The sequence below is a fragment of the Equus przewalskii genome, chromosome 27 (genome assembly GCF_037783145.1).
Source record: "Equus przewalskii isolate Varuska chromosome 27, EquPr2, whole genome shotgun sequence".
Classification (NCBI taxonomy): domain Eukaryota; kingdom Metazoa; phylum Chordata; class Mammalia; order Perissodactyla; family Equidae; genus Equus; species Equus przewalskii.
The window spans coordinates 30,597,306-30,617,137 of record NC_091857.1 but is presented as its reverse complement, the minus strand read 5'-3'; the positions used below and the strand labels follow the sequence as shown (position 1 = coordinate 30,617,137).

Genomic DNA, 19,832 nt, shown 5'->3' with positions numbered 1-19,832 from the left:
GAGCCTCCCTTGTATTGTGTGGTTTGGACCACAGCGTTGGTAAAGGACAGTTTCAATGCAGTGTTTCAGGATTCTGCGATGTTCCGGCTGGTTAAGATGACCTTTTGACATCACATCACTTACTTTGTTCTGGTACATTCTTCTCCCAAAGATATTCCCATCCTAGGTCTTTGCACTCAATGTTCCTTCTGCCAGAAATGTTCTGTGCCCATAACTCATCCCTCACTTCCATCATGTTTCTGTCCAAATGTCACCGTGTCAGAGAGGCCTTCTCTGACCACTTCTAAAGCAATATCGTCCTTGCCCCCACCCCCCTAGCCTCGTTACTCTATTTCACTTACTCAATGCTTTATTTTTTTTCCCACAGCACTTTATCACCACTGAAAGAGTATGTATATGTTTACTTTCTGTCTCACTCCACTAAGACATAACTGCTCTAGAAAGACGGATTTTGTTGCTCTATCCCCAGCACCCTGAACAGAGGCAAACATACAACAGATCCACAGTAAATACTTGACAGTGGTGGTGTTAGCACGAAAGGTGGGAGTCTCATAGAAAGCAGGAAAGACCAAATTGAACATGGACAAATTCAGCAAGGAAGGAAGTGATGAGAAAAAGGATGGAATTTTGTGTAATTCCACACAAACAGGGTTCAAAACTCATAAGAAAATTTCCCAAGCAACCATTCACTCTTAGCCAAGCCTAGTGGGAAAGTCATCCAAGTAAACAATAATTAAAAGTAAAAGGACAGAAAAACATTTATCATGTAAAAACATTAATCAAAAGAAAGCTCAAGTGGCTACAGTAATATCAGACAAAGTAGATTTCAGAACAAAGAAAATTACCAGGGGAAAAAAGACAATACATAATGCTGGGTTCACCAAGAAGGCACAACAGTCCTAAATGTGTCTGTAGCAGATAACAGAGCTTCAGCACAGAGGAAGCAAAAATTAACAGAACTGAAAAGACAAACAGACAAACCCACCACAATAGTTGGAGACTTTTAACGTTCCTCCCTCAGTAATGGATGGAACTAGCATACAGAAAATCAGCAAAGATAGAGAAAAAGTGAACACCACCATCAACCAATTTATCTGACATTTATAGAACCCTCCACCAGACAACAGCAGGATACGCACTGTTCTCAAGCACACGGAACATTTACCAAGGTCGACCACATTCTGGGCCATGAAGCAAGTCTCAACAAATCTAAAGGGATTCGAGTCACACAGAAAAATCTTGGAAAAAATCCCAAAATACTTGGAAACTAAACATATATCTATGGGTCAAATAACCTACAGATCAAAGAAGAAATCAAAAGGGAAAACATAAACTACTTTGAAATGAACAAAAATGAAAACAACATTAAAAAACTGGGGGGATGCCACGAAAGCAGTACTTAAGAGGACATTTATAGCACTAAACACCTTCGTAGCAAAAGAAAAAGGCCTCAAGTCAATGATCTCAGCTTCCACCTTAAGAAACTGAAAAAAGAGGAGCAAATTAAATGTAAAGTAAGACAATACTATTAATGCTAATAACAAAGATCAGAGCAGAAACCTCTGAAATCAGGAAACAGAAAAACCATAGAGCAAATCAATGAAACCAAATACTAGTTCACTGAGAAGATCAATAAAACCGATATACCTCTAGTGAGACTGATCAATAAAAAGAGATAAGACACAAATTACCAATATTCGAGAATGAGAGAGGTGAAATGACTACTATTAAAAGGATGGTAAGGGAATATCATAAACAATTTCTGCAATAAATTTGACAACTTAGCCAAAAGTCCCTGAAAAATACCAACTACCAAAACTCACTCAAGAATAAACAGATAACCTGAATAGCCCTATATTTACTAAAGAAATTAAATTTGTAGTTACAAACCCTCCCGCAAAGAAAACTACAGACCCAAATGGCTTCACTGGTAAATTCTACCAAATGTTTAAGGGAAAAATACCAATTTTGATACAAACTGATCCAGAAAATAGGAAAACAATTCTGAACTTGTTTTATGAGGCCAGCATTACCCTGATACCAAGACAGACAAAGATGTTACAAGAAAAGAAAAAAACAGACCAATGTCCCTCACGAACATAAATGAAAAAATCCTAAACAAAATTTTAGCAAATTGACTACTATAATATATAAAAAGGACAATACAGGATGACCAAGTAGGGTTTAGCCCAAGAATGCAAGATTGGCTTAACATCTGAAAACCAATCAATGCAAATCACCATATTAGCAAATGAGAAAAAGAAAAATCACGTGATCAGTTCACTAGACACACACAAAAAAGCACTTAAATTCTCATGCCCATTTTTTATTACACTCGCAGCAAACTAGGGATAGAAAGGACCCTCTTCAACCTTATAAAGAGTATCTTTGAAAAACCTGCAACTAACATCATCCTAGCTGGTGATCTGGATGCTTTCCCCCTAAGATATGGAACAAACGAAAATATCTGCTTTCACCACTTCTATTCAACATTTTACTGCAGGTTCTTGTCAGTGCAAATAAGGCAAAATAAATATATGAATAAATAAAAGGCATCCAGCATGGGAAGGAAGAAGTAAAGACTGTCTTTATACATAAGTCATGATTGTGTATATGGAAAAATGTGAAAAAATTTATCAAAAAAAAAGCTACTTGAACTAGTAAGTTTAGCAAGGTTACAAGATACAAGATCAATATACAAAAACTCAACTATATTTCTATATACTAGCAACAAATAATCAGACCTTAAATTAAATATAAAAATACTTAGGGATAATTCTGACAAAAGATGTGCAAGACCTGTACACTAAAAACCACAAAACGTTGCTGAAAGAATTTAGAGAAAACCTACACAAATGCAGAGGGATGTCTTGTCCATCGATAGAAAGATTCAAATTTATTTAGACATCAATTCTCCCAAAGTGACTTACAGATCCAAAAGAATCGCAATCAAAATCCTAGCAGACTTTTTTATTAGAAATTGACAAACTGATTCTAAAGTTCATATGAAAATTCAAAGAATGAGAACAGTCAAAACAACGCTGATAAAGCATAAAGTTGAAGGACTAACACTATCTGATTTCAAGACTTATTATAAAGCGACAGTAATCAAGACAGTGTGGTATTCATATAAAGACACACAAATAGATCAAGAGAACAGAGAGTCCTGAAATAGACCTATACATTTATGCACAACTGATTTTTGACAAAGCTGCAAACGCAATTCAGTGGAGAACGGACAGACTTTTCAACAAATGGTGCTGGAACAATTCAATATCTAGGTGCAAAAAAATGAAGTTTGATACATATCTGTACCATATACAAAAATGAACTCAAAATGCAGCACAGATCTAAACATAAAACATAAACCTATACAACTAGAAGAAAACACAGGAGAAAACCTTCGTGACCTTGGGTTAAGCAGGGACACCTTAGACACAATCCATAAAAGAAAAATTTGATAAATTAGACATCAAAATTAAAAAGTGCTCTTTCAAAGAGACTGTTAAGATAATAAAAAGACAAGCTACAGGCTAGGATTTGTAAATCACACGTCTGATAAAGAACTTGATTCTAGAATACAAAGAACTCACAAAATTTAATTTTTAATAAAAGCCATTTTTAAAAAATGGGCATAAGATCTGAAGAGCATTTCACCGAAGATATACAATGGTGAAGAAGCACATGAAAAGATGCTCAATACAATTAGTCATTAGAGAAATGCAAATGAAAACGACAGAGAGAAACCTACTAGAACGGCTATAATTAAAAACACTGACCATACCAAGTGCTGCTGAGGACGCAGAAGAACAGGCATTCTCATGCACTGCTAGGGGGAAGCAAAAATGATACAACCACTTCGGAAAACAGCTTGGCATTTTCTTAAAGACAAACATATCCCCGCTATTATGATCAAGCCATTTCACTCCTAGGTATTTACCCAAGAAAATTAAAGAATGTGCCCATACAACAACTTGTACATGAATGTTTATAGCAGTTTTATTTATAAACAACACTAATATCCATCAATATGTAAACTGATAAGCAAACTGTGGTATATCCATACAATGGCATACTATTTGGCAATAAAAAGAAATAAACTATTGATACAGACTATTGACGAATGTCATCACAATTTTGCTGAGTGAAAGAAACTAGAGTAAAAAAGAGTACATACTGTCTGATTCTACCTAAATAAGATTCTAGAAAATGTAAACTAATCTATAGTGAAAGAAAGCAGATCAGTGGTTTCTAGGGATGGGGGTACAAGCAGAGGGGAGGATCACAAGAGGCAGGAGGAAACTTTTGGGGCGACCAATTTGTTTATTGATTGATTGTGGTGATTTCATGGGTATATACACACATCAACCTTATTCAATTGCACACTTTAAATATGTGCAGTTTAATGTTTGTCAATTATATCTTTATAAAGCTGTTGACATAAAAGAGGAATGTAGGAAATTGAAGTGGCAGGACTCAGTGAATGATTTGATATGGGGGGGTGGTGAGGGAGCAATTACAGCTAACGAAGACTCGCAGGGTTTCTCGAGAAATGAAATAAAAACAGCGTAAACTCCTCCAATACCTGGCAAACTTCTTGAGGCATGACTTGCACACTTGCTCGCTCATGAAACCACCATTTGGGCTCACTCTGAAAATTCCACACCAGCTTGGCCAAATTTTCCAAGGTTTAATTCCACTTATTTCTACTCCACATAGCAGACAGCAGGATTGCAACCATCCAACTTAAGAACCGCTCATTTGTTCCACATTTAATTATGGTCATGCATCACGTAACAATGGGGACACGTTCTAAGAAACGCATCTTTAGGCAAATTCATCTTTGTGTGACCATCACAGAGTGTACTTACACAAACCTAGACAGTACAGCCTACTACACACCTAGGTGTATGGTAGAGCCTACTGCTCCTAGGCGACAAACCTGTACAGCACGTTACTGTGCTGCATACTGTAGGCGAGTGTAATACAGTGGTAAGTATTTGTGCATCTAAACATATCTAAACATAGAAAAGGTAAAATCAAAATATAGTACACCTGTATAGGGCACTTACCATGAAGGGAGCTTGCTGGACTGGACATTGCTCTGGGGGAGTGAGTGAGTGGTGAGTGAACATGAAGGCTAGGGCGTTACTGGACACTCCTGTGGACTGTGTTAACACTGTACACGTGGGCTACATTAAATTTATTAATAATAATAAATTAACCTTGGCATACTGTAACTTTGTTACTTGATAAACTTTAATTTTTTTTAGCTTTTTGACTCTTGTAATAATGCTTGGCTTAAACACACATTTTACAGCTGTACAAAAATTTCCTTTCTTTATAACCTTATTCTATAAGCTTTTTTCTATTTAAAAATTTTTCTTTATTAAAGTTTTCTGTTAAAAACTAAGACACAAACACACACATTAGCCTAGGCCTACACAGCGTCAGGATGATCAATATCACCGTCTTCACCTTCACATCTTGACCCACTGGAAAGTCTGCAGGGGCAGTAACATGCATGGAGCTGTCACCTCCTATGATAACAGTGCCTTCTTCTTGAACACCTCCTGAAGGACCTGCCTGAGGCTCTTCTTGAGGAGGTGCCACTCTTTGCAGAAACATGTCCATGGTGGTTTGCTTGGTTTTGTTTATCACAGATTTTCTTGTAAGCAGATAATCCACCACGAACATTCCTGTCTATTAATGAAAGCTTTTCAGTGTTATGTTCCATGTTTTCACACTTTTCAAAGAACTTGTTGAAGTCTGCAAATGCTTCTGCTAAATCCTTCACTGAAAATTTTTCTTGAGTGTCCCTCTTTTCCTTCTCCTGCAGTTTCCTTTTCTCTTGCCTCTTCTTCAGCTATGTGTGCCTGTTCCAGTTCCAACAAGTCCTCAGTAGTCAGTTCCTCAGGAACCACCTCTAGGAGCTCCTCCATGTCATCCTCATCCACACCTGAGTTAAAGTCGTTTGCCATCTCAACACAGCCTTGTTGATTTCTGCAACCTCCTCATCCTTGGCAAATCCTTTGATGTCACGGACAAACCTCCTGAGTGTCTTCTTCCAGATTCCATTCATACACTCCTTTGTGACATCACCCCAAGCCTAAGCAAGGTTCTTGGTGTAGTCATAGTGTAATCCTTCCAGAATGGTCTCAATGTCTTCCTCAGTTGCAGCAAATAGCCTGGGCAAATGTCCTCCTCAGGGGGTAGGCCTTAAAAGCTGCTAAAACTCCTTGATCCATTGGTTGGATCAAAGAGGTGGTGTCTGGAGGCAGAAACACCACTTTGATATTGGGATGAAGATCACCAATAAAAGGAGGATGTCCAGGACATCAACAATAAACAAAATCTTGAAAGGTATGTTATTCTCCAAATAGCACCTCTCCATTTTGCTGGCATAGCAATTCAGGAGGGCATCTTGGAAGAGGAGTTGGGTCATCCATGACCTCTTATTGCTCCTGTAGTGCACTGGCAGTGTATGCTTATTGATATGCTTGAAGATCCTGGGGTTCCCACTGTGCCAGGTCACAAAGTTTCAATTTGTAGCCTGCAATACTGCCCGCAAGTCAGACTGTTATCCTGTCCTTAAAAGCCTTGAAACCTTTTGTTGACTTGGCCTCCTTATGGATAAAAGTACTTTCAAGCATCTGTTTCCAGCATAGGGAGGTTCATCCATATTGACTATCTTCTCTGGCAAGTAATTTTCCTCCACAGTCAGCTCATCCAGTTTCCAAAAATTCCTCAGCTGCCTTCACATCAGCACTCGCAGACTCACCACTTTCACATTATGTGACGAACAACATTCTTTAATCATTTAAACCACCCACACCTAGCAGCAAATTCAACATCACAATCGGATCCAGCCTTTTCTTTCATCAATTGCAAACCAACTTTTTGCTTTGGCCATTATCGTCACAGTGCTGAGGACATGCTTCTGTGCCTGGTCTTCAATCCAGGTCATTAGAAGTTTCTCCAGGCCCTTCTTGAATTTTTGTTAGTCTCATTGCCTTCAATGAAGCAGATCCTTTAACAGCCTTCATCACTTTGTTCTTGTTCTTCAAGATTGTGGCTATGGCAGAATGGGACATGCCTGCCTAGGGAGTAATAACCATCACTGATTTTCCACCTTCATAGTCCTTGATCACTTTTAATTTTGTTTCCAGATCAATCGCTCAACATGGCCTCTTTTTTTTTGAGGAAGATTAGCCCTGAGCTAACATCTGCCACCAATCCTCCTCTTTTTGCTGAGGAAGACTGGCCCTGAGCTACACTCTGTGCCAATCTTCCTCTATTTTATATGTGGGATGCCCGCCACAGCATGGCTTGATAAGCGGTGTGCAGGTCTGCACCCGAGATCCAAACTGGGCCACCAAAGTGGAACGTGTGAACTTAACCACTGCACCACCAGGCTGGCCCCTCAATATGGCCTCTTATTAGCAACATGAGCAGTGGATAGTGTGTGCTTAGGAGCCATGATGAACAAAGTGACACAAGATTAAATCAAGCACAAGAGAGAATGATGCAATCAAGAGATGAGATGTTTGAAGCTGCTGCTGGTGAAACACAGCATAAGGTTTTACAGCAAATTTTTTTTTATAAGTAGAAAGAGTATACTCTAAACTAATGATAAAAAGTATACAGTACAGTAAATACACAAACCAGTAACACAGCTGTCTTTTATCACTATCAAGGATTATACACTGTACTGATAATTGAACATGCTACACTTTTATGTAACTGGCAGCACAGGTTTGTTTACCACACCACATCACCACATACACACGAGTAAAGTGTGGCACTATGACGTTACGACAGCTATGACATCACAAAGGTTAGGACAACACCAGGAGATAGGAATTCTTCAGGTCCATTATAATCTTATGGGACAACCATCATACATGTAGTCCACTGTTGACCAAAATGTGGTATATGACTGTATTGATTACTTACCTTGAGCAAGGATCTGGATTGGAGCCTAAAATATAAGTGTGATTAACCTTAAATTTCCTTTTCCTTGCCACTCCCCAGCCCTTAACCCACTCCCCCAACCCCCAAATAACTTTGGCTGCCTGGGGGCCAGGGCATGGACAGCTGTCACTCAACATAGCACCCAGCACCTCTTTCTTCCCTTTTTACCCATTTGTTCTTTCATTCAGCACTCATCAAAATGTCCTTCCAAACTACCATGGACAAGTCATGACCTCACCCTTTGACTGCCAACATTCCCACTGTACTTAATTCTATGAAGGGCATTTTTTCTTTAAACACATATGCATCCTCTCTGAGCTCCTTCCTCTTTCCTTGACTTCTGTCCAGTTTTCCTGGAAGACTCTTCCTCTTCTGCTTTATCACACTTAAAGCCCTGTGCTTACAGCCTGAGGGAGTGTGCTGGTGAAATGCCACATACTACCTAGGGTAACACGGAGGGAAGTGCTCAGCAAGGGCCTGACATGCTCTGGGCACTCAGTAACCCAAGCAATCCCCACTGCCAGTCCTGGACATGCTCCAAGTCCCCTCCCTCCAGAAAGTCCACAAGCGTCTCCTCTCCTGAGTTAAGCCTGCCTTTCGTTACAGTCAAGTATTAAAGTTAGTCAGATACCATATCTGGGTTCAGCAAGCATTGTTTTCATCCATTCTCCATTCAACTGCACCACAGAGGCCTTTCTGTGGGCTAGCCTTCGAGTCTAAACCTGTTTCTAAGAGAAAGTGTGTTTACAGTTGCCAACAACCAACTCAGCTGCCCACAAATCAATTCTCTTGCAGTCTTCCTGAACGGTGTTCTCCATACACTGGTCCTCACCAAACAATCCTAAGAAATATACTCAAAGCTTTTGGATACCATTTTGCAATAAGGGTAAAAAGGATACCCAAGGATGGAGACTAGATGCCAGATACATCAGAAGCCTCTTACTTCAGAAATTAAAGGGAATGTCTTACTAGAACTTTCTAATTTTCAAATTGCTCTCACATCTTTTAAAGAGCTTCTGAGGAAGAGGATGAAAGGGAAGTGGAAGTTCCACTCCATGTGGCAATTCAGGAAATGGAGGAAGAGGAAGTGGTGTTGGCACTGGTTTGGGTTCAGCAGCCCTCTCCCCAGCAACAACTACTACTCTAGCAGTTTTCAAACTGGTTTCCTACACTTGCCTCCTCTGAGTTTTATAACAGTCAAGTCATGAGCTCAAGGTCACTCAGCTACTAAGGGGCCACAACCAGGATTGTAACAGAGAAGGCCTTTTGACTCCAGGACACAAGAAGCCACAGGTAACTTCAGGGACCAAGGGGTTACAGAACCACAGAATGTGAAGTGTGGGAGAGGACCATGAAGACACTGCATCCAACCCTTTCAGGTTTCTTATGAGGAAACTGATCTGCTCCACGTCACGAAGTGAGAGGCAGGAACCAAGCAGAAGCCCTGGACAAACTCAATCTCCACCTGCCTTAGTGATCCAAGCACACAGGTCCAGTCTCCAGACCCCATGGTTCTCTACTCTGTCAACATCTCTTGCTACCTAGCAGCCAGCATTTTGGAGGTTTCTCAAGGACAAAATGAAGCCCTAGAAAAAGGGCCTGAAAATCCTAAGCTTGGCTTCTGGAGGCTCCCCACTACGACCAAACCCCTCGAGCCTTTGCCTTCTTTGACCTACTCTGCCCTCCCTCTACCCGTCATGACACTCCTCTAGCAACCAAACCCAAACAAGAGCAGTGGCCAAAATGCAAATGGGTTTGTGCCCACAACCACAGCTGTGACAGTCACTTCATGCTTATCACCCTGCTGATCTGTGCCTGGAGCTCATGTGGGCAAAGACTGCTTCTACTCCCATGCTCCTTATTACACCATGGAAATTTCCACAAAAAGGAACCACCACCAAAACAGAGAAGGGGGGAATGGCTCAGAGCTGGGCAGATCTTCCTGTATTCATCACTCCCAGTGGAAAGCTGAACCTCTTACCTCCCCACCTCCCTCCCAGGGAACCAAGAAGTCCCTCCCCATCACGAGGGAACCAAGCAGAAGCCCTGGACAAACTCAATCTCCACCTGCCTTAGTGACCCAAGCACACGGGTCAACAGTCCATTATGGCTTCCCACACAGGAAAGAACGTGACCAATTCCTGGTTGCTGCCAGTATATATTCTTTTTTCTCACCTAGTTATCTTGGGCAAACTTAACTGATCAACGAATATCTACTAAGGGCAAACCTCAGAAGGAGGCTAACAAGATGAGGTACACACGGCCTCAACCTCCTGAACATTTAGGCCAGCTGGGGAGAGAAGTCACAGGGCCGCTGTGCTAGCAGAAACCCAGGCTTCCACTACTTCCACAAGATGCCCAGTTCTGCAGGAGAGAGTGGAAATGACGCGGGGTCAGCGACACCTGACTCCCAGCGGCTGGGTTTTCTAACTACAGACGACCTGAGCCATGACAATAAGACTTTTTTCAGATATGAAAGACGCACCAAGTGCAGCCCGGCATTTGCATTTTTATACATGAAGGAAGTGAGGCCCAGGAACAACCTCCTTGGAGCTGTAGTTCTGGGCGGCTTCTGAGGCCTCTAAGGAGCCCTTCCGCAGGACAGTACTGGGCCCTAACAGACCTGTAAAAATGGGAGTTAGGTTGCAAAAATGACCTTGGAACTCCCCTGACACCCACTCCCTCCATCTTGCTGAAGGCTGCCATGGAGAAGCCATTCTGAAATCCAGATGAGCTGCTGTTAGGGGCCCAAAGAGGGGCTCAGTGTCTCCAGAGGCATCTGAGAGCCATGTGCCCCACCTTCCTCCTGGCCCTATGAGAGGGGAGGATCAAGAGGACTCAATAACCGCAATGAGATATCAATGTCTGCCTCTCCCCCTAACCAAGCTGGCAGAACCAAAACACAAGACCACAAGTCACAACACATGTGGACTCTTTCTTATCTCCAGCTTCATGATAAGCTCCTCAGTCAAGGTAGAATAGTTCAGAATTATGACTACAGTCGCAACTGCCTAAATAAACGCAAAAGTTGAGATTCCAATATGAAAAAAATATATTAGTTCCCCAAATAGTTTTCCATTCTCTACTCTGACTCTAATCAATGATTAATAGATGGGCAGAGCGTTTTGAAAAACCCCAGCTTAGCAATCTAAAATCTAATTATGTTATACGTTTCCAGGACCTTCAGCCATGTGCTCAGCGGCGCCAGTGAAATGGTTCTGCACACCAGGCAGCCAGGGTGGACGGAAGCATCACCATCGCCTTAGACACAAAGCCCAACAGTGTTTACATTTAAAGGTGTGTTTTCCCACGTGTGGTTATCTACAAGGTAGACACCAGCTTTAGCCAAGCAGCTCTCTTTTCTTTAGAAAAGCACTTAACTTTTATCAGCACCAACTCTGCACAAGTGGAAGTAAGATGACTGATACTGGCCGAGGAGAGAAAGTACAAAAAAAGGTGCAGTCCACTAACGCGTTTCTCCTCCCAGATTCTGAGGTTCAAAAGCCGGAGGAACAGCGAACTATTCTGTAGGTTGAACCTGCCCACACGGTCTTCAAGGTGAAAATTTACCCTCCTTTGTAGTTCTTAAGACACTCACACTACAAAACTCTCCACTACCATGACAAACTCCAGAGAGATCCGGGAAGACCCGGAGAAATGGCTTCCCCAGGACAGACTGAGCCCAATGCTGGAAAACGAAGCCAGCAAGAAGACTCCACCCAGAGCAGCAGCACGAGGGAGCCAGCAGCTCTCACTGTTCTTTCTGCTCCTCCTCCCTAGGGTCCTAGCGCTGAGCACCACTCAGTCACCTTCTGACACAAGTCTATGTAGACAGCCCAGGGCTGCCAGCCCCCAGCTCCGCAACCCCCCATGTTCAGGGAGGAAACGTGTCTTCTTGCAATGCTCCTAAATGTAAAGGTTCTATTTGTTTTTTATTTCACGTTTGTCTTAACCCTGTATTTACAAGTTTCCCATAAAAAGTGCTTGCTTGAACTTGAGTTATATTCTTTGTCTTTGTCTCTCTCAGCCACACACTCACAGCCTCCCATTCCCCCTGGCAGACAAGTGGAAATTTCCACTGAAGCGCTCAGTGGTTCACAGTGGGTGGGAGGTGGAGGAGGGGGATGGGAGGGATCTGAAGCCATGAAGCATCTTCGAGCTTTTTTGAAAATAGAAAACAGATCTGTCTGAATGCCAGTTTCTAGACTGTATCGGTTAAACCTTGCTGGATTCAGGCTTCACTGAGGCAGTGAATTATTCACCTTAAAACCAAGATACCCTCTGCATGGAAAAGCCCCATTCTTTTTTATCTGTTTATTCTCATACATTTTAAAAACCACCAAACCTGCTGCAGAATCCTTACAAATCTTGGGGCGCTGCCACTAAAAAGAAACCTCCAAGGCCACAGCAGCCCTGCCTTGAAACCCCGTCATGGAGCAGCTACACACAAGAATGGGGTCAGGATGCTGGCCTGGACTCAATGCTGGCAGAAGAGCACGAGAACATGGAAATGTTAGCTAACGGGAAAACTACAGAGGAGAATCAATCTCCTCTAGAGAGGGTGCCAGCTCTCTTGGAGTAAGCTGCAGACACATTTGGGGAACAAGTCAGTAAAATTCCACTGGTTCACCATACAGCCTGCTATTTTTATCCTTCTGCTTACCCGTAAATAGAAGGGCATCTTATATGTAGGCCAGCAGATCTTTGCTATAAGCACCTATTCACACTTTAAAGCGGATGAGAACAGAGAAAGAAGGGAGAAAACAGGCAAGAAAAACCTCCTTCACTACTTAAGAGTTCTTACACAGACGCATTCTGCCGTCACCCCAATCTCACTGCAGTAAAATGAGACCCGGTAGAAACAGACAAAGCCAATCTGGGGCACGCTGTTACAAACAGGCACAAGCCCGGCACTAAATACGGACCCCGATTTCTTCTATAGTTCCCTCTCATGCACCAGCAGGCACTCACGAGTCTCAGTCCAGCCCCATCTAGTGGGAAGACAGCCTTCAACTAGTACGTGCAGCCCTGGAGTACGATGCTGAAGTGGTTCTGGCAGAGGGTGACGGACACTGTGATGCAGTAAAATGCCTGCCCCTTTCTAGCAAGGGTCTGAATGAGCATCTGCTCCCACTGCTCCCCGCTGCATGTGTGACATCTTCCCCTTTCTGACTGCGAGGAACACTACGATTTTTCCACAACACCAACCCTGCCCTTCCCACAGAGTCGATGACGCTATGAAAGGTACAAAGGAGAGAGGAGCTAGGGGGCCTCCAAGAGACCAAAGCAAATCCAGAACAGAGAATGAACCGTAAGCCTTCTAAGACCTCTCAGCTCTGAATCATGCTCCAGGGGTTTCCAGACACCGCTTGGCAACAACGGGGCGGGGGAGTGGGGGGACAGTGAGCGAGGCCAGAAGCCCCCATCTGGAAAGCTGGAAGAAGACCCAAACTTCCCAACCACCCCAACCTGGTCCAAACAGCAACAGGAGGATCTGGTCAACTCCTCCCTGTTCCTAAATTCACATCACGTGGGGGACAACTAATGCCGGACGCGGCTTCCCTAGAAGAACAGTCTTACTTATAGCTGAAATATCAACCGCATCCCCGACAAAGGGGACGTGACCCAGGATCCACTCTGCGGCCAGGTGCAACGCAGAGCAGCATTTTTAAAAACAAGTTTTCAAATGGTGTTCAGCTGTACGTAAATGACTATCCCATTTCTACTGAGCCTCAGAGATTTTGAGTTAAGTAACTTTCCGTGGATCAGCCTAGGAACTTAACCATCAAATTGTTCCAATGGGAAAATAGGTTGCTAGCTATAAACCAAAGACTTTCAGACAAATTTCTGGAATGGAACCTCTTTCTAAAGGGGGGACTGACCAAATTAGTATTTGGAATATAATGATTGTATTTTGGGGGCATAAACCGCATAAAAAGGCTTGACACAATAATAAACACCAGCTACAACTTTCAAGGTACTACCTCTTCCTCCTTCACAAATACTCCTGAAGTAGCAGGATCTCTCTGAGCAAAGCACTTTTGCACTCTCATTTCTCTCTCAGGTCCACTTGGCATGTGTGCAACAGGGTGTGGATCCGGGGGAAGGAGGTGAGCATGGGAGAACAGGAGAGGCAATCACCCCACATGATGGGACGTAACTGCAACAGAGACGCCTGGCTGTCGGCCTGGGCTGGTGACCCTGCTGTGCTGGGCCTCTGCTTACACCTCCTTGCTGGCGCCTAGGTTAGCCATATGCAGGCAAGCCCCTGATTCAGCTGAAAACTCCTTGAGATCAGGAACCACAACAATCACAAGAACCATCCTGAGACCCGGGAATACCACTACGACATATTGTTTGTTCTCATAAAACGTAAAAGCAACATACACATAATACCAAGAGCACCACTGTGCAATGTGGATTCTCAGAGGACATCTAGGCTCACTCATTAGCCAGCTATAAAACTGGCTCTCGCACACCAGCCTTGGGATTCGAATCAGTGCCCCACCAAAATCACAGATCCATGTAATGGCCTCCAGGACTGTTCAAAAAGAGCAAAAAACTTCTGAATGCTGATAAATGTGCAACAGACAAGACTGCTCTGTTTCTCCTTAGAGCACTTCCTAAGAGCGAGCCTGCCCAGCACCCAGCACACCCTGGCACGTAATCTGCTTACTACATGTTTGTAACATCTCCTGTGGCTACATGCAACACACATAAACAACTTGTCAAACGAACAAAATGCCTGCTACAAATGTCGCTGAGGTTAGTGATACGGAAGAACCGGCTAAAGCCAGAAGAATTTCCGACTACGCTGAAGCTCCACCCTGCAGACACCTGACATACCACTCAACTCTACCCTCACATCCAGGGAATTCCAAACCACAGCCTCATTTACGAGAAGTCACTGAGAAGGGTATCCGTGAGCGTTACAAAAATAAAAGAAAACATGGTCAAATAAAATCGATAAATGAAGGCATCTTACCGAAGGGCTTCTGACCATTTACGTGCTAACATGTGCTGTGAATCTCTAGAAGGGATCAGATCAGGCAAGTCTTCCCAAGTGAACTGATCACACACACACACCCCCCATTTTTCGGTGGAGCATACCTGTATAACTAGTGTAGCAGAGACCACACTTCAGAAAACATCACCGTAAACAAATAAATACCAGACAGTGATTTATCCCAGAAAAACAAGCTTAAAACATGACATGAGTGACTGGGGCTGGTCACCACCTTTCTGTGTCTATATATAACACACCTTAAGAATGTTGCTTCCCTAGGGGTCGGCCCCGTGGCCGAGTGGTTAAGTTCGTGCACTCCGCTGCAGCGGCCTGGGCCGCCAGTTTAGATCCTGGGTGTGGACATGGCACCACCTGTCAGGCCACGCTGAGGCGGCGTCCCACAAGCCACAACTAAAAGGACCTGCAACTAAGATACACAACTATGTACGGGGGGGAATTGGGGAGATAAAGCACTAAAGAAAAAGAAAAAGAATGAATGTTGCTTCTGCTTTGCTGAAGAATCTGAAAGTAAAAGAACCAGAATAAAACCCTTAAATGTAAATGAACTACGTGAGAGCAACCCAGTCCTTGGTGGGGCACGTATACCTTGTCAGGAATCTGGAACGTGGGGCTAATGCTGTTAGCAGTTCTGGCGTAGTTCCAGGTGAGTTCTTCCAGGATCTGAACTTATCCAGCCATAAAAGAGAAACAGCACCACCCCACCCCACCACTGCACACAGAGGCCTGAAAACTGAGTTAGTACAACGGCTCTCAAAGTGTGGTCCTGGGACAGCAGCAGGAGCACGACCCAGACGCTTATGAGAAGTGCAAATTCTAGGATGCTGGTCATACCAGTCCTCAACAAAGTCAAATCCTCCACTTGGAAAAATGGCAGAAGCAGCACTCCTACCGCACATCCCTGAAAATGCACAAATGAGAAACTGACTTCCCCCCGTTCAGTGCGTACCATCAGAGAACCGAGCTAAGAAGTCTTGGCTAAATTTTATGAGCTTCTCTTTAAACCAAAAGGCAAAAGGATTCATAGCCTTGCTCTTAAGTCCTTTGTGGTTAAGTTAAGGAAAAAACGTTACCCACAACCTCCATCCCTCACTGTTGTTATGATTGTGGAAGAGGAACAGCCACTGTGCATTTCACGTTGCCTAGCAACACCTCAGGCACTCTTCAGAGGTGTTCTTACGATGCTGAACACCAGCACAAAACAAGGTGAAGCAATCAAAAGACGAAATGTGCAGGATGTGCCACGTCTCGGCAGAAGGTTTAAATGCAGTCAGAAAGCCTCGGTGGGAGGCAGGACTCCACTCAGGCCTGTCCTGCACCCACCCAAGACCGCGAGCTCCACGTGACTGAAAGCAGCACTCACACAAGAGCCAGGACTGTCCACAGAGCACATCCTCAGAGATGATCTCATTCAATCCCCTGACGACGTGGGTGGCTTCGGTATCCAAGGAAGAAGGGATGAGAGAAGCTAAACGACTTGCTCTAGGCCACAGCTGGCGAGTACCAGAGAGCTGATCTACTCCTGGACTTTTTCCACCATGCTAAAACCAGATTCCCATCTTCTCTATCACCGACTTCTAGGAAACCCAACACTATGAGGAGATTCTTCCTCCAAACCAGAACCACGGGTGTGAAAAAGACACCCTTAGGACCTAGAGAAGCTTCAAATCAATTCAATACACAAGCTGATCTCAAAGGATTTCTACAAAGATAGTTATTACTACAGAATCAAATCTTTGACATACGTTTGAGGAAGTTGGTATACCCCACATGAGAAAAAATTCCATTACAGAAAATTGTGATTATTAGTTAGAGCAGGTAAAAACACTTTTCTACTGTGGGTTAGGCTCTGGTTATATACGTTAGTCATAAGAAGTACATTCTGCTTGTTATTTGCAACCTGCATATTTACAAAGGACGCATTATGTATTGTTCACTGAGGTGTTTTAAAGGCAAAAGTTAAAGAAATGCCAGGGGGAAACAGTGCTTACGTTGATGAGAAAAGTTTCCCATAATCAAAAGCTTATAAACCTGTTGCTCCTAGCGTGACCTGTCATCGTACTCTGATCATAGTTTATTACGGGCCAGCATAACGGCATCCCATTCACAACACAACATTGCTAGGGTGTGTACCTGGATACCACCTGGCACAACGGGAGTGACTGTGAAATCACAATGATTCCTAAGATTAATTGAACAGTATTCTTTACTGAGCGCATCAAAGACATTTTCAAGTGGTTCCTGAAGACACTTACCCTCCTCGACTGTGCTGCCGGCTGTGGGCCGAGATCCGGTAAGGAAGTGCTCGCTCCCCCAGGTTCTCCAGGTCCCTCACTATCGCCCCTCTGTCCAACAGGGCTTCTATCGTGCGTTTCAAAGCAGCAGCAGTCTCTGGCTGTTTTTTCATTTTTGTTTTTAAAAAGAAGAAAAAACACATCAAAATCAATATAAGAACTAAAAGGATTAAGTCTGGTCAGTTCCAATCATAACAGCTCTATTGGTAGGGGTCTTTGGGTAAAAGCAATAGAAACTGTCTTTGGCTAACTTAAAATTTAAAAAAAAGAGAGAGAGAGAGAACGCCACATTTATTGTAAGGATATGAGATAGCTCACAGATACGAAGGAAAATCTGAAGAACCAGGCCTCGGAGAGTTGAGGGACCAGAGCAGCTCCAGGGATGTGCGAGGCAGGAACTAATGAGTGGCTTCTTCAGAGCACCTTGGCCAGGATCAATCAGCGCCAGTCACGGTCAGTCCTTGTATCCCATGACTCAGAATTCAAACTCCAGGGGAAGAGCATCCTCTTGGCAGGACACTTTGATTGACCATCCCACCAAAACCATAACCAGTAGGAAAAGGGATCGTCCCCCAAAGACAAATTGAGAGAGTATAACCAGCAGGGGGAAAGGATGAGTAAGACTCAATCTCTGCCCTCGTGGAGCTTACAATCTAACAAAGGGATTAACACGAACACCCATGAAAAAGACTGGGAAGCAGAACACAGGAAGTGACACAGGGAGCAGAGAGCTCAGGGAAGGAGAAAGCACATTCGCTGAGAGATGGGTTTCATTAAGGAAACTTTACTTGAGAGGAGCCCAGAAAAACAGCAACAGGAGATGCAAAGAACAAATGCACCAGGCACCGGGTAAAGCAGCAAAGTCAAGAAAGCAGGAGCACATGGAGGAAACAGCCAGGAGTCCCACCGGAGGAAGCTCAGGACAAGGGCAAGCTGAGAAGTGAGATTAAAGGTTGGGTACAAGTATATAAGTAAGAATTACCTGACATAAAAAATAAAATTCAAACAATATAAAATCCCATCATCCAGAGATAACAGACTTTAAACGTTTTGGAGAATTTCTTTTGAGATATCTCTCTATGCATATGTATACACAAAAACTTTTGGAAGAAAAGATACTTTACAAGGGTAAATCTAAGAAGATGCAACTAACGTAATGTGGAGAATGAGGGAGAGATGAGGCGAAAGAGGGGCACTCACATATAGAGGCTGGGAGAATGGTATTATTATTAACAGCTAAAGGAAATCTAGAGAAGCTGATCGGGGACAAGAACAGATGCATCTGGCTTAGGACATGCTGAGTCTGAGATGCCCAAAGCTCCTCTAGGTTGACCTCTCCAGATGTAGAAGAAAATAAGCTCAAAAGAGGGTGCATGAGAATTACACATTTAATAGTCATCTGCATAGAAGGGCTACCTGAAGGCCCAGGGGTAGGTGAGGTCAATGAGGGAAGGGGGTAGAGGGAGGAGAAAAGACATCAACAACAGAACCTTGGGGAACACAAACATTTGCGGGCTAAAAAGAAGACTCGAATCAGAGAAGCAAATAGAAAAGGTATAGTCAAACAGTACAAGGAAACTCAGGCCTGCCTTATCACAGAAATGAAGGAAAAAGGCAGTCTCCAGGATGACAGGGTAGAGGATGGAGAAGAAGAAAGAGCCACAGTATGGTGGCTGCACGGTCACTTGGCAAGGTGGAGCTGGAAGCCAGATTGCAACGGTAGAGGTGTGACAGCAATGAAGAGAAAGAAACAGCACCAACGCCAGCGCTAGAGGGGCAAACAAGCGTGAGCAAAGTGTTACAGGAGAGAAGAAACACGAGCAAGTCAGTAGTGAAAGGGGGATGAGCCAGGCAAAGGATAAAATGTAGGATTTTAAAACAACCATTACAACGACGGCAGCTATGATTTATGGCGTAACTCTCTATGCCCAACATTGGTCTAGCGCTTTACTGTTACATATTTAATCTTCACCAAAAAAAAGAGCAAAGAAGGTTCACAGATTTGGAAATTGGGGCTCTGAGAGATGCCATGACTTTGACATTACAGGGCAGCCAATAAGTGTAAAAGCCTGACGCAAGGACAAGGAACCGTACAAAGCAGAGTCAGGGGAGGCGGCCAGAGGACTCCTTGGCAAGGAAAAGGGAGCTCCTCCTCAAAGACATAGTGAAGGGACGCAGGCAAAGAGATATTGAAGTGCAGGAGGGAACTTAAGAAAAGACTACCTTCCGGTGACTCATTCTGGATCAAATGGAAGAAAACTGCACAACAAGTTTAAGAGTGCATTCCGGTACTCAGAGAAAATCCACTATATGCCTGCACATCTTCCTTCTGACGCACACTGCTAAAGTGCGGTGAATGCACTAAGAATTAGTTTAAGGTTTAGAAATAAAATTTTCACTTTCATTTCTATTGTAGCCCACCAGGGACTTTAAAAATTCCTACTGAAATTATATTTATTTATGTATTTAACCAACCTTATGATAAAAGAGAAATTTCCTGGAAACAATAAAAATAGGGGCCAAAACCTCTTCACATTAAT

The 19,832-nt window shown here is 43.3% G+C and overlaps 1 protein-coding gene across 1 annotated transcript in view; it reads right to left on the bottom strand.

Moving 5' to 3' along the window:
• MRPS6 (mitochondrial ribosomal protein S6) overlaps window positions 1–19,832 on the bottom strand; it is a 77,123-nt gene that overhangs the window by 8,370 nt on the left and 48,921 nt on the right. The window contains exon 2 of the mRNA XM_070597213.1: window positions 17,254–17,393. Within this exon, the coding sequence (XP_070453314.1) occupies window positions 17,254–17,393 (140 nt within the window). The remainder of the gene's footprint in view (window positions 1–17,253; window positions 17,394–19,832) is intronic.